Source organism: Pecten maximus, chromosome 10 (assembly GCF_902652985.1).
Source record: "Pecten maximus chromosome 10, xPecMax1.1, whole genome shotgun sequence".
NCBI classification, from domain to species: Eukaryota; Metazoa; Mollusca; class Bivalvia; order Pectinida; family Pectinidae; genus Pecten; species Pecten maximus.
The window spans coordinates 21,656,313-21,670,209 of record NC_047024.1 but is presented as its reverse complement, the minus strand read 5'-3'; the positions used below and the strand labels follow the sequence as shown (position 1 = coordinate 21,670,209).

General features: G+C 35.2%; 1 protein-coding gene across 2 annotated transcripts in view; it reads right to left on the bottom strand.

Annotated features, from left to right (window-relative positions):
• Window positions 1–13,897, bottom strand: part of LOC117336254 — a 237,161-nt gene that overhangs the window by 162,023 nt on the left and 61,241 nt on the right. For both annotated transcript variants that reach the window (XM_033896729.1, XM_033896728.1), the window contains exons 3-8: window positions 10,652–10,760; window positions 9,930–10,002; window positions 5,668–5,820; window positions 4,740–4,913; window positions 3,732–3,812; window positions 1,030–1,197 (exon numbers count right to left, since the gene is read on the bottom strand). In XM_033896729.1, coding sequence (XP_033752620.1) covers window positions 1,030–1,197; window positions 3,732–3,812; window positions 4,740–4,913; window positions 5,668–5,820; window positions 9,930–10,002; window positions 10,652–10,760 — 758 coding nt within the window. The remainder of the gene's footprint in view (window positions 1–1,029; window positions 1,198–3,731; window positions 3,813–4,739; window positions 4,914–5,667; window positions 5,821–9,929; window positions 10,003–10,651; window positions 10,761–13,897) is intronic.

Genomic DNA, 13,897 nt, shown 5'->3' with positions numbered 1-13,897 from the left:
GTGTGTGTACGGCCCACGTGTGTTTGCAGAACAAAGAACCGGAAGTTAAAATTACCGCGCAAATATCAATACTCTTTTTTCTTCTCTCTATCTATTTCTTTTCCCGAAAATAATTGCAACGGTTTCAACCAAAACATGATATTTTCATGCAGTTAAAACTGAAATTAAAGTCGTTTAAAAAAATGTTTTTGAAATGAATGCGAATGTTTGCATTGCCCCCTGGCGGATATATATTGCAACATAAAGGGAGGTAACACCGATTTGTTATCGTAACCTTGTAAGTTCGTTTGATCACATTTATTTGTATTGAAGGAGGTCTTACAGCAAAATTGGATCAGGAAAGGATCAATGATCGATATTATATAATTAGGGCACATTATAGGCGACGTAGGTTGCTTTTAAACTAATCTAAACATATTCATTATTGACAAATAAAATTTCGAGCAAATTAGATAATTAAATTTATCTTTATCATGAAATTTGATGTTTTTGTTCGGTATGTCTTTGGCATTGATGTAAACTTGCAAGCCGTTTAAAATTAACAACAAATACACAAAGTTTGCATTAAAACCTTGTTACAACGTTGTCACAACGTCAAAAGCTAACGTTGCACGAACGTTTGACATAAAACGTTCTCACACCGTTGTAGGAAAGTCCCGGACGTTGTGACCTGAATAGGACGTTTTCCGGACGTTCTCCGAACGTTTTGTGTCCACTGGGTAGGTTTAAGAGTATCGACAACATAACACTGCCTTGTCAAAACTCTACAATCAAGACTTCAATCTGTATGTTATCTATAGAGAAAATACATATAAAGAATATTCACAATTTTTTTTGATTTTTGCATTTTATTTAGTGAGTGTAACTGTAGTGAAAATAAAACCTCCACAAATATTACTGACTATACAGTTTAACATTCCGACAACTCTAACTTTCCGCCCCTAACCTTGAACTACCACATCATGCTAAACTCTATACCCATGCACACTTTTGACCCCTGACCTCAAACGCTGAAGCCTCTATACATACCTCTGAGTTGATAATGGCGATGTCAGCTGGTTGGAAGCAAGGGTGATGAAGTTCTAGCCGAGGACACTCCGGGTTGAGGGCCTCGACATACCATGATATATCTAACTGAGGGTTGACCTGTCGACAGACCTTCAGCAGCTCCTCAAATCGCTTGTGTTGTTCATTGGCCTGTAAAGATATAAATTTTGAGTGGTTCCTTGGTTGTAATTCTTCAAAAACATGTTAATATGATAATTTCACTTAAGGTGGTAAGGATTTAACGCAAGAATTTTGAGTTTTCACAGAAATGTAATGTCATTTACATGACATCTCCGATCAACTATCGGGTATACTAATTGCAGGACTGACCAGTTTTGCTTCATAGTGTATTACTTTCGATGCTCAGTATCATGTACAATTTTAATGCTTTTGATGCATCAATCTGTTGAACAGAACCTGTATGCTTCCTTACATTGGCAAACTCCCAAGGGCCAATCATATCAGGCCGTTTCAAGGGGAGACATTAGTAAGAGAAATGATTTTAGAAAGAAAGAAGCTAGAGAGAAGATTGAAATATAGTCACATCATACAAATCATACAATGGGCAAGCATGTAAAGTTGTGTTGCCCTACATGCATCGACAATTTAGAATGGATTGTTGAAAATATACCCTTTCCTTCTATTAGGTGTTCCCTTTTAATCTGGAGATTCGATATACTTGGGTTGATCATTAGCAAGGTCAAGGAAAATAATGCCTGACACAAGGTATGGCATCACTTTGTTTGGTTTATCAAGTGAATCATCAATGGTGTTCAGTAAGATAGAATTTAAAAAGTTCATACAAGCATTCATAGACTTGCATGTGTTTTACATTTGAAGTGAATTTAGTACTGAAAATTCCATAATGAACCCCCCAAATTTCTTTATTAATTTGTAAATTTGATTTTTGAATCTTAGCCAAACATTTTGAATCAATTTCCATATGCTGATCATGAAACACTGAATTAACGTCTCTTTAATTGTACATGCAAGAGAAATGTTGTAGCTTTATTAGCATTTGGGTAAGGGCCAAGAAAATGTTACACGTACAGCACACAACTTAATAACAGCAATGCATAACATATATTTTGTTGGTCTATAAAGACTCATTAAAAATTTTATGATATTAAGGAAACCATGCAGGCTCCAAAATATATTTCTGACTTTTAATTTTAACTTTTCTCTCCTGACTGATTGGGGTGATTGAGTCACGCAGGTGGTAAACCAGTTACTAACTTACCAACCAATTCCCATGGAAATCATCTATCATGGTTACAGTATATAGTATTGATAGTGAGTTTTTTCTGGAACCTGAAACCAGTGTTCTGGACAAGCAAAATATCATTTGAACTTTGACCTCAACTTATATCAACTTTTACATGTTACATTAGTAGGAGTAGTTTTCAACAACAGCCCACTGCCACACTGGCTTGTGGTATACATATAATAAAGGTTTACTTAAAATAATTTTTGATGAAATGTACTTTTGAAATTTAACTTATTTGATCTCATATTGCAGCCTTGCATGACTTTAATGTGAGTGTCTACAATGTAGCTATGGTACATCTTTTGACAAATTTTCTAGTCCTTCATTCCAGTATTCAATTGACCTAATATCAGGTCTCTTTTGCTAGCGAGCAATAATTGTTTCAAGATTTAAACCTTTTTTACCCCTGTGACTTTTAATGCACTGTAGGTCAAGGTTATAAATTTGAACGAACGTAGCCCTTCACCCCAGCATGCTACAAGCCCAATATTAAGTCCCTGGGACTTTTGGTTATTGAGAAGAAGTGGGTTTTTTTTTTTTTTTTATATTTCAGCCTATTTGACCCATGTGACCTTGAATGTGTATCAAGGTATTTCATTCGATCACACTTGGTAGCCCTTCACCCAAACTTGCTACAGGCTTAATAACAAGTCCCTGGGCCTCTTTGTTATTAAGAAGATGTCATTTAAAGATTCTAGCATATTTGACCCCTGTGACCTTGAATGTAGGTAAAGGTCGTTTATTTGAGCAAACTTGGTAGCCCTTCACCCAAGCTTGCTACAAGCCCAATATCAAGTCCTGGGCCTCTTGGATATTAAGAAGAAGTTGTTTGAAGATTTCAGCATATTTTACCCCTGTGACCTTGATTGAGGGTCAAGGTCATTCATTTGAACAAACTTGGCAGTGCTTTCTCCCTGCATGACACATGACCAATATGAGGTCTCTTGGCCTCTTGGATTTGAGAAGAAGTTGTTTAAAGGAAAAAGTTGAAGCCAGACGGCAAGAAGGCCCGCCAGATGACAAAGACGACGGACGAACGACGGACGCCGCACCATGGCATAAGCTCTTTGGGCAGGTGAGCTAACAACGGTAGATATGTGTTTTGTTTCAATTTTCTGAGATTAAGAAATAACTATTAAGAAATATTACTCTCCAACAAAGAAGAAAAGATTAACACATGAAAGGACAAACCACACAATGATCTTAGCCAGTAAAGAATTGGATAGTAGAGATATTGAGAGAACCGTACTAATTCACTCCCTGACATACAACAAATAATTTCCTGGATTTTGTAAATAAGTCTATACTCTTACAAACTAATATCTTTTAAAGAGAATCCTTGTATTATTGATCCATTTCAGACTCAGAAACCAAAGCTTTGATATCAGCTTTGACTCCAGTACAAAGACATTCTCACCTTTGTCAACAGTAGAAGAGCATGGCTCTCTATCGCCACATTTACGGTATTACTGGTGTCTATATAAATCTCTTCTAGTTCCTGTAATAGAAAACATTGACAGTGATCACTAGTGTTTTCTCTTGTACTCATTATATCAATGACAGGTGTCAGAGTTAAGGGTGTATGCTACCTCTTATTACACATCCATTTTCAATGTCAAAATAATACCACATTTTAATACAGATGGAGTTTGAATTAAAGGGCATCATACTACAGTTTTGTCCTTCTTTGATTTGTCAATGATGCTAAATACCTGTCGTTTTTATTCCTTGGAGGTGATGGAAACTCAAAAGAAAAAAAAATGAAAAAAAAATGTCTCAATCTGGATTGGGAGGTGCAACAGCGTCAAAATTAATAAATTTTATAATTTTCAATATATTGGATTTCAAAAGAAGATCAAGTACACTTGTGTTTAATTGTGATATAGATGAGGATACAGTGTATGTCACTACAACCAGTATAATTTATCTGTCCTAAAGATGAACTCTTCAACAAATTCAACTTATATTAATAAATCTGCAACAGCATCATAATAATGATGACAAAAGTATATGTTTTATGATAGAATGTTTATATCTAATGCACGTTCAATTTTGTTTGTATGATGTACTGTCCAGAGTGATATCCATATTCAATTCAAAATGTCCAGTTTGACCATTCACTGATAACTCTATATAGTGAAAGCTGACAGTTGGTTTTTAGTGCAATTAACATTCAACTATCCAAAGAGCAAGATACTCATGATGTGAAAAAATGATAATTGTGACAAAAATTGCATTTGCTCATGTGAAGGTTTCAACCAGACACAAGGACGGACAGTGATTTCCATAGGGCACCTGTATCTTTGCTACAGGACCCTAATAATGGTGTGCAAAACCTGATGATATACTACATCTGCTGACTTATAAGCCAAAATTCTTATTAACATGTAAAGATATTTTACAGATTTCACTAGGAACCTCTTACCTCTAAAACCTTTGGTATAACCATTTGAAATTCGTCTATAGTTCTGTTGGAAGCCCTGATTTGGAACACATATTCGTTGTGTGCATTATAGAACTGTACTTTGGCATTTTCCCGGGATATAGGTGTACTACACTCTTGGTACTGTGAGTAGGAACTACGATACTCCTCTTCTGCCTGACAAATAAAACAAAAGAATTATTATCTTTGTTCGAGGAGAAGAAAATATCTTAGATTCCCTTATTTACATTGTTTTCTAATTCTGAATTATTTTTACTAGTTCTTTATATTATCATTGATACCTACCGATGCTATTAGGTTCAAACTTCATGTATGAGAACTTTTCCCCAAATGGATTTAACTTTCTGTAGGAGAACATTTCCCCAAAAGGATAAAATTTTCTGTATGAGAACTTTTCCCCAATTGGTTCAAAACTTTTTGTATGAGAACCTTTTCCTAAACTGGTTTAAACTTTTTTATTGAAAACTTTTTCCGAAATGGTTCAAATTTTCTGAATGAGACCTTTTCCCCAATTTGTTCAAAACTTTTTGTATGAGAACTTTACCCTTATTGGTAAACACTTTCTGTATGAAAACTTTCCCCAATTTGTTCAAAACTTTTATATGGAAACCTTTTTCCCAATGGTTCAAAACTTTCTGTATGGGCCTTTTTTTCCCCATTTGTTCAAAGCATTTACATATGGAGATATGTTCATGATGATTACAGACTGTATATATTCTCTGTGCTGCGTGGTCAAATCAGATATCAAGAACATGCATCATTCAAGGAAAAGTTAAACTTCACAAAGAAGGTGACGTTTCTTATCATTATGTAATACCTCATAACAGAAAACACATTATCAATACACTATTCAATCTATGTAGCCCTGTGTACTTTCAATAACAACACAAATTCACTTTGTATACTTAACCAGTTCTAGTTGGTTCTGAACTTTGTGTAAAGTGTTGTCAAAGTGTTCCCGAAACACGTTCAGACGCTGAGCCTGACTCTGTTTGTATGTGGCCATTTCCTCTAGCGGCTTATACACACTTTTTATCAACAAGCTTGCAGCATCCAGGTGGGCCTGAAAAGTAATGGTTATATTAATGACCGACGACATTTAAATACACAAATACAATAAGTTATAATTATATTAATGACATATATATGACATTAATACATAAATACAATAAGATACAGTTTTCTCTCATATCTCGCCATGTTGGATAGAGTTTGCCCATGTAAGATAGCTATGTAAGATAAATCTATCTTACATAGCATTTCACGCGCGCGGATTAATCTGCGTTCAAGGGGGACAACTCTCACAACGTCGTCTGCTTGTGTTCACATCCGACAGTCCTTATCGTCTGTGTGACGGTTTTGAAACGTTGGACTTAACTATAAAAATACATACATTCTTAGATAAATATATATCATATCAGCAGTAAATCAATAGGGCTATACGGTTCAACGATTAGACATTTCATCTGAGCGAACATATAACTCTGTTACTGTAACAAACAGTTAGACTACGCCTACAGGCCTGTTGTAACAGTTACAGTACAATACAGATTTGCCTACCCGACAGATTTGCCATTTGTCATTAAAAACATGTAAACACACACAATCACCTGGCAATGACAGGAAGTAAAATAAAAGCCATACATAAAAAAATATAAAAAAGAAAATGTCAAACGTCACAACCTATGAAATGGTTCCGTTTGCGTCAGCAGGGGGCCCTGGAATTTGTTTACTCTACTGTACTGTCAGTAACTGTTAGGCCAACTCAGTAACCTGTGTATTTGGAAGTTGGGAATTGGCTCTTAAATGAACGAACATTCGGTAAAAATGACACTCCTCGATGTTCATATAAAAATATTTATTTTAATTGTAACTCAGAGTCTATATTTGTGTAGAGTAACCATGAAAACTAACTGCCATCCTAGCCTTTCAATATGATCATCGTTAGCCTATTGACTGACCTACCTTCGTCATTCCATCAAGACAACCGGTTAAACACATATAATCCTATGTCACAGAAAAGATCGAATACTCGTATAGAGTCACTGTTCGCTGGTTCACACACGAAGTTGCCAAAATGAATGAAATTTGTGTGCAAACATAGTTTGCCAAAATAGGGTATGATCTTTCAGAATATCACAAGTATATTTAGTAAAAACGTCAAATAAAGAAATTAAAAAATTGAAGAAAATGGATGGCTGAGGGACACTTTCGCCAGAAAATTCGGTAATGATATAGAGAGAAAAAGACTCTTTCATTATGTGTGGTATGTAGGATAGGGATATTCCACCCTCGGGATCACAAAATGTGGTAAAACCCTCGGCAAGCCTCGGGTTTCACCACATTTTGTGACCCCTCAGGTGGAATATCCCTATCCTACATATACACATATGAAAGAGTCTTATAATATTAACGGCTGACTACATATACATATATAGCACGGTTTACGTCTGACGACATATACATAAATAAATAATCACGGATTATAATTAACTGCGGACGACAATACAGATACATAGACACAGTTATATTAACGACTCGGGGCATCTTGGTGGGCCTACATAAATGAAATAAGTAATAATAATATCAATAATCTGACAGCATCCCAGGTGAGTACAACTGAATCTGACTGAAATATATTCTACACCTCAATTTCTCTACAATCCAATTAATCTTAATCAATCAAGTGCTTTATAAATTATTTAAATGTTTCAGCGGTACTATTCAATATGAAATATGTATACTGAAATAATTATAGCTCTTCCAATTGTATTTTATTGTTTTATTCACACAAAGACACAGTTAACCACATCTAGATAAGTTCATTATATGGTAAATGTTCATTTGGTTACCCTGACGACCAATCAAAAGAATAAAAAGTAAATTAGTGGTGGAATCGGTATATATTATAGACTCACTTCAGTATCCAGTTACTACTTCTTATTGACTCAGAATCCAATTGTTACTTCTTATTAACTCATCTCAGAACCCAGTCATAACATGATATTGACTCACCTCAGTATCCAGCTGTTAGTTCATTTTGACTCACCTCAGTATCCAGTGGTTAGTTCTTATTGACTCACCTCAGTGTCTATTTGTTAGTTCTCATTGACTCACCTCAGTATCCAGTTGTTTGATCTCATTGACTCACCTCAGTATCCAGTTGTTTGATCTTATTGACTCACCTCAGTATCCAGTTGTTTGATCTTATTGACTCACCTCAGTGTCTATTTGTTAGTTCTCATTGACTCACCTCAGTATCCAGTTTTCAGTTCTCATTGACTCACCTCAGTATCCAGTTGTTACTTCTTATTGACTCACCTCAGTATCCAGTTGTTGCTTCTCATTGACTCACCTCAGTATCCAGTTGTTACTTCTTATTGACTCACCTCAGTATCCAGTTGTTACTTCTTATTGACTCACCTCAGTATCCAGTTGTTACTTCTTATTGACTCACCTCAGTATCCAGTTGTTACTTCTTATTGACTCACCTCAGTATCCAGTTGTTACTTCTTATTGACTCACCTCAGTATCCAGTTGTTAGTTCTCATTGACTCACCTCAGTATCCAGTTGTTAGTTCTTATTGACTCACCTCAGTATCCAGTTGTTAGTTCTTATTGACTCACCTCAGTATCCAGTTGTTAATTCTTATTGACTCACCTCAGTATCCAGTTGTTAGATCTCATTGACTCACCTCAGTATCCAGTTGTTAGATCTCATTGACTCACCTCAGTATCCAGTAGTTTGTTCTCATTGACTCACCTCAGTATCCAGTTGTTAGTTCTTATTGACTCACCTCAGTATCCAGTTGTTAGATCTCATTGACTCACCTCAGTATCCAGTAGTTTGTTCTTATTGACTCACCTCAGTATCCAGTTGTTAGTTCTCATTGACTCACCTCAGTGTCCAGTTATTAGTTCTCATTGACTCAAATCAGTGTCCAGTTGTTAGATCTGATTGACTCACCTCAGTATCCAGTTATTTCTTCTTATTGTCTCACCTCAGTATCCAGTTGTTAGTTCTCATTGACTCACCTCAGTGTCCAGTTATTAGTTCTCATTGACTCAAATCAGTATCCAGTTGTTAGTTCTTATTGACTCACCTCAGTATCCAGTTGTTAGCTTTTATTAACTCACCTCAGTATCCAGTTGTTAGTTCTTATTGACTCACCTCAGTATCCAGTTGTTAGTTCTTATTGACTCACCTCAGTATCCAGTTGTTAGTTCTTATTGACTCACCTCAGTATCCAGTTGTTAGTTCTTATTAACTCACCTCAGTATCCAGTTGTTAGTTCTCATTGACTCACCTTAGTATCCAGTTGTTAATTCTTATTGACTCATTTCAATATCCAGTTGTTAGTTCTCATTGACTCATTTCAATATCCAGTTGTTAATTCTTATTGACTCACCTGAGTATCCAGTTGTTAGTTCTCATTGACTCATTTCAATATCCAGTTGTTAGTTCTCATTGACTCATTTCAATATCCAGTTGTTAATTCTTATTGACTCGACCTCAGTGTCCAGATTTTAGTTCTCATTGACTCATTTCAATATCCAGTTGTTACTTGGTATTGAATCACTTCTGTTGTCTTCAACTCATCTGAGCCTCAATTTCTGTTGATTGTAAACTCACCTGTAGCCAACTCACCTGAGCATCAACTAGTGTTGTAAATTTATAATGTATTCTTGTATTTTATGAAAGACCAGATATGCTTGATACTTCTATTTTGACAAAATAATGCTGTTTTTAATCCTAAAATTGCGGACTATTTTACTCGACCGACTAGACATGCACAATCCGGAACTCCTCGGGCTTTTCCGCATTTGGACTTACACAAGCTTCGAGACATTAATATCTAGACCGCCTTTTTTATTCGAAAAAAAAAAACAATTGAAATATAAGGATTGAATCATTGATTTGGTCGATTTCATGGGGTCATGAATTGAGTTGCTCTTGAGACAAATTCAACATGAACTGCTTCGCAGTTCATTGAATTTGTCTCAAGAGCAACTCAATTCATGACCCCATGAAATCGACCAAATCAAGATTCAATCCTTAATTAACTTCTGTTGTGAACTCAACTGAGCATCAACTAGTGTGGTTACCCCACCCCCACCCAGATCAACTTCTGTTGTCAAATCAACAGTAATTAACTTCTGTTGTTATCTTACCTGAGCATCAAGCTCTGTTTCCTGAAGCAGGGTCTCCCAGGCATTGTATATAGATGATGGGGTGTCTACTGGCCTGAAACGTAGTGAGGGAAATTGTTGCGGGTTAATCCATCTTTTAACCTTGATATTCATTGGTGATCAATTTGATAATGAATCATTAATGTATATCACCTGTATGGGTGATACAGATCCCAGGATACACCTGTGTAGAACCTACATGAGATGAAACTTTCCCTTTTTTATAGACTCGAATTGACATAGAAAATATAAGACAGTGCAATCACTTTTAAAAAATATACATTTCTACCTCCAGGCCCTGAAGCTATGATTTTTTTTTACATTTCCTAGCTTCCAAGCTAAACATCTATAACAACCTATTTACATTCTCCTTAAAATCAGCCATAACACGCAATATATTCCCCAGCCTCTTGACTTTTATAATTTATAATTTTTTCCAGCCTCCTTGAGGTTCTCTATCTTTCCAGCTACATCTCTATGTTTACTGCATGCGATATTAAAGAAATATTAAAGCTTTCCATTTAATGACCAATACTCCGACACAGGACCATAAGATATCTCTAACAACACAATGAGGGGCATTACAAACACCAAGATGCTATCTAATTGATAAATGAATGAACACATATGTATATTTGATATCGTTTTGATTTCACCATTAACTGAATTGATGCAAAAGCAATTTTTTATGATTATTGACAAACCTTTCTTTCAGCAGTTCGTAGTTTTTCCTGCGGAATGATGATATTACAGATTGGATTTCTTTTGAGAAGTGTTCGTGGGCTGCGGCCATTTGTTGTGCAAATTCTGCCACTGTGAAAATACAAAGGAGAAAAAATTGATAAGTTTTGATAATCAAATTCCATCCATAAAGTTCAAAACAACACCATTTGGAACCAAACCAATGTTTATATCTTTCACAATTGATCATTTATCTATCTCACAATAAGCCAATATCTAGCAATAAGTCAATATCTAGTAATAAGCCAATATTCAGCAATTAGCCAACATCTAATAATAAGCCAACATCTAGCAATAATTCAATATCTAGCAATAAGTCAACATCTAGTAATAAGCCAATATCTAGCAATAAGACAAAATATAGCAATAACCAAGCCATCATCTAGCAATAAGTCAATATCTAGCAATAAGTTTACATCTAGTAATAAGTCAATATCTAGCAATAAGTCGGCATCTAGTAATAAGCCAATATCTAGCAATAAGACAAAATATAGCAATAACCAAGCCATCATCTAGCAATAAGTCAATATCTAGCAATAAGTTTACATCTAACAATAAGTCAATATCTAGCAATAAGCCAACATCTAGCAATAAGTCAATATCCAGCAATAAGTCAACATCTAGTAAGAAGTCAATATCTCACAATAAGACAAAATATAGCAATAACCAAGCCAACATCTAGCAATAAGTCAATATCTAGCAATAGGTCAACATCTAGCATTAAGTCAATATCCAGCAATAAGTCAACATCTAGTAATAAGTCAATATCTAGCAATAAGTCAACACCAAGTAATAAGCCAATATCCACCAATAAGCCAACATCTAATAATATAAGCAAATATCTAGCAATAAGCCAATATCTTGTAATAAGCCAACATCTGACAATAAGCCAATACCTAGCAATAATCAAACCAACATCTAGTAATTATATAATAAGCCAATATCTAGAAATAAGCCCATACATACATATACTATTTGTATATATTGCTGTTCAGAGAAATTATGTACTATTGAATGCAATATCAAAGTTGTGTAATAAGTCCACCTCTTAACTTTAGGTCAGAGGTCATGTGTTGGCCCCCTGGGCTTATTGAGGGATAAATACAGTATCTCAGACATCAAAGTCCTCTATGGTACACGCTGCCTGAGTGCATGCCTTGGACTGTGAAAAGAGTCGTTAAACCAGCAACCAATCAAATCTATGGTGCAGACTCCACAGTGAAACAGAGTTCCAATTCAATTGGTTTGACATTTTTCCTTCTTGAAAAATGAGATACCACCATAGGAACTGAAGCCCTGATGTTGCACCAGGATAAAGAGAGAGAGTAATTTAAGAGGAAAATTATGAACATTTCAAGGCCAGTTAGTCAAAAAGTGGTGAGATTTCCAACATTAAACTAACATTAACAACAAACCCAGTATATACAGAGGGACCAGAAAAGCTTGACGTGTTGGGTAAGTACAGCACTAAAATACGCCCTCAGGTGAAATTCAGAGAGGTGTAAGGTTCAATCCCTCCAATCAAGAGCAGTTCACATTTCTGAGAAAGTCAACATCATAGACCATCCTTCGGTCTCACATTTCTGAGAAAGTCAACATCATAGACCATCCTCCGGTATCACGATTGTATCCATTTACCCAATTACTCCAGATAAAATATGCAACAGGCATCCTGTATATTGTTCAGTGTGGTAGCCACCAGCTACTACATAGCATCAAAATAGCCCTGCTTGTTCAGAGGATTATAAACCATGCTAACAATCAAGCAATTAAAGAGATATGGTATCTATATATCTGGTAACATCATTATCCAGTGAGCAATTTGTAGTGTTGTGATAAATTATGCATTTTTTTCCTAACAACTTCACTTCGTTATAATATAAACCTATTGTGTTACAGGTAACAAGGTTACCATATTGGTACACAAGTGTATCTATATTTGTACTTTACGCCAGAACAAAGGGATTTGTCAGACTAAAAATAATTATCCGAACATTACATGGTCGAATAAACCGCAGATCTCTACAAGATTATGATGTAAGCGCTGAAGGCATCATCTGTTCCGCTTCATGTAGCACTGGGACCATTAATACATTTTAGAGTACAACATGTATAACTTAAAAGCCCAGGGGGGACAAAACTGTAATACATTCCTTTTATATGTATAGTTACATTCCTGGAAAATTCTCCTGCCAATATTCATGCCAAATGAGGCAAAATCATGACTATGCAGTGTGTTATCCAACATGGGATCGAAAGAAAAAAGGTTTTAACCAAGGCTCATATCAGATACAATTTCAGCATGTAAGAAATTAATATTTTACATAACATAGGAATAGATTAGAACCATTCATGATAATAGTTCTTAGTCTATAACACAAGTAGATTATAATCATTTGTGAGAGTATTTCTTAAAGTATATAACATACGTAGCTTAGAACTATTCATGATAGTGATAACCTATATCATAGGTAGCTGGAGACCATTCATGATCAAATTTCTTAGTCTATAACAAAGTAGGTTAGAACCATTTGTGAGAGTATTTCTTTAAGTATAACATATGTAGTTTAGAACTATTCATGATAATATAGAAACCTAAAACATAGGTTACTTGAAACCATTCATCAGAATATTTCTTAGTCTATGACTCAAGTTTACAATATCCCGTCCGACCGGAAGTTCCTGAGAGCAGAAGTTTAAAACAAGTTCAACGTTATACGTAAATTTAGACATTTAAAGTTGTGTTACGTATTGTCAATTTCATTATTTATTGCCAAACATTATCTCATTCAAGTAAGAATCAGTTATGATTATTTAAATCGCTGTATCATCACTTCAAAAAAATGCAGAAAAAAATCTACTTCCGTGATGCATTAATGCATCATTCGGCCCCGGCACGGTGATGCATTAATGCATCATTCGGCCCTGGCCCGGTGATGCATTAATGCATCATCAGGGCTTAAAGGGTTAAATAAGGCTATCAATGATGAAATAAATAACAAACAAAAAAATTCTCAATTTTTAAAAAATTTCTAATTACGTTTTCTTTTTTGTATAGTCAGGTATAGAGCATGGTGCATGAGCTTAGAAATTAGAAACATCATAAAGAACTTTAGTGCAATTGCAGCCAGCATAGTCCATCAAGTCATGTCAAAGATGGGCATTTAAAACATAGCATTGGAAGTTTAAGTGATTACATTTTGCGACCA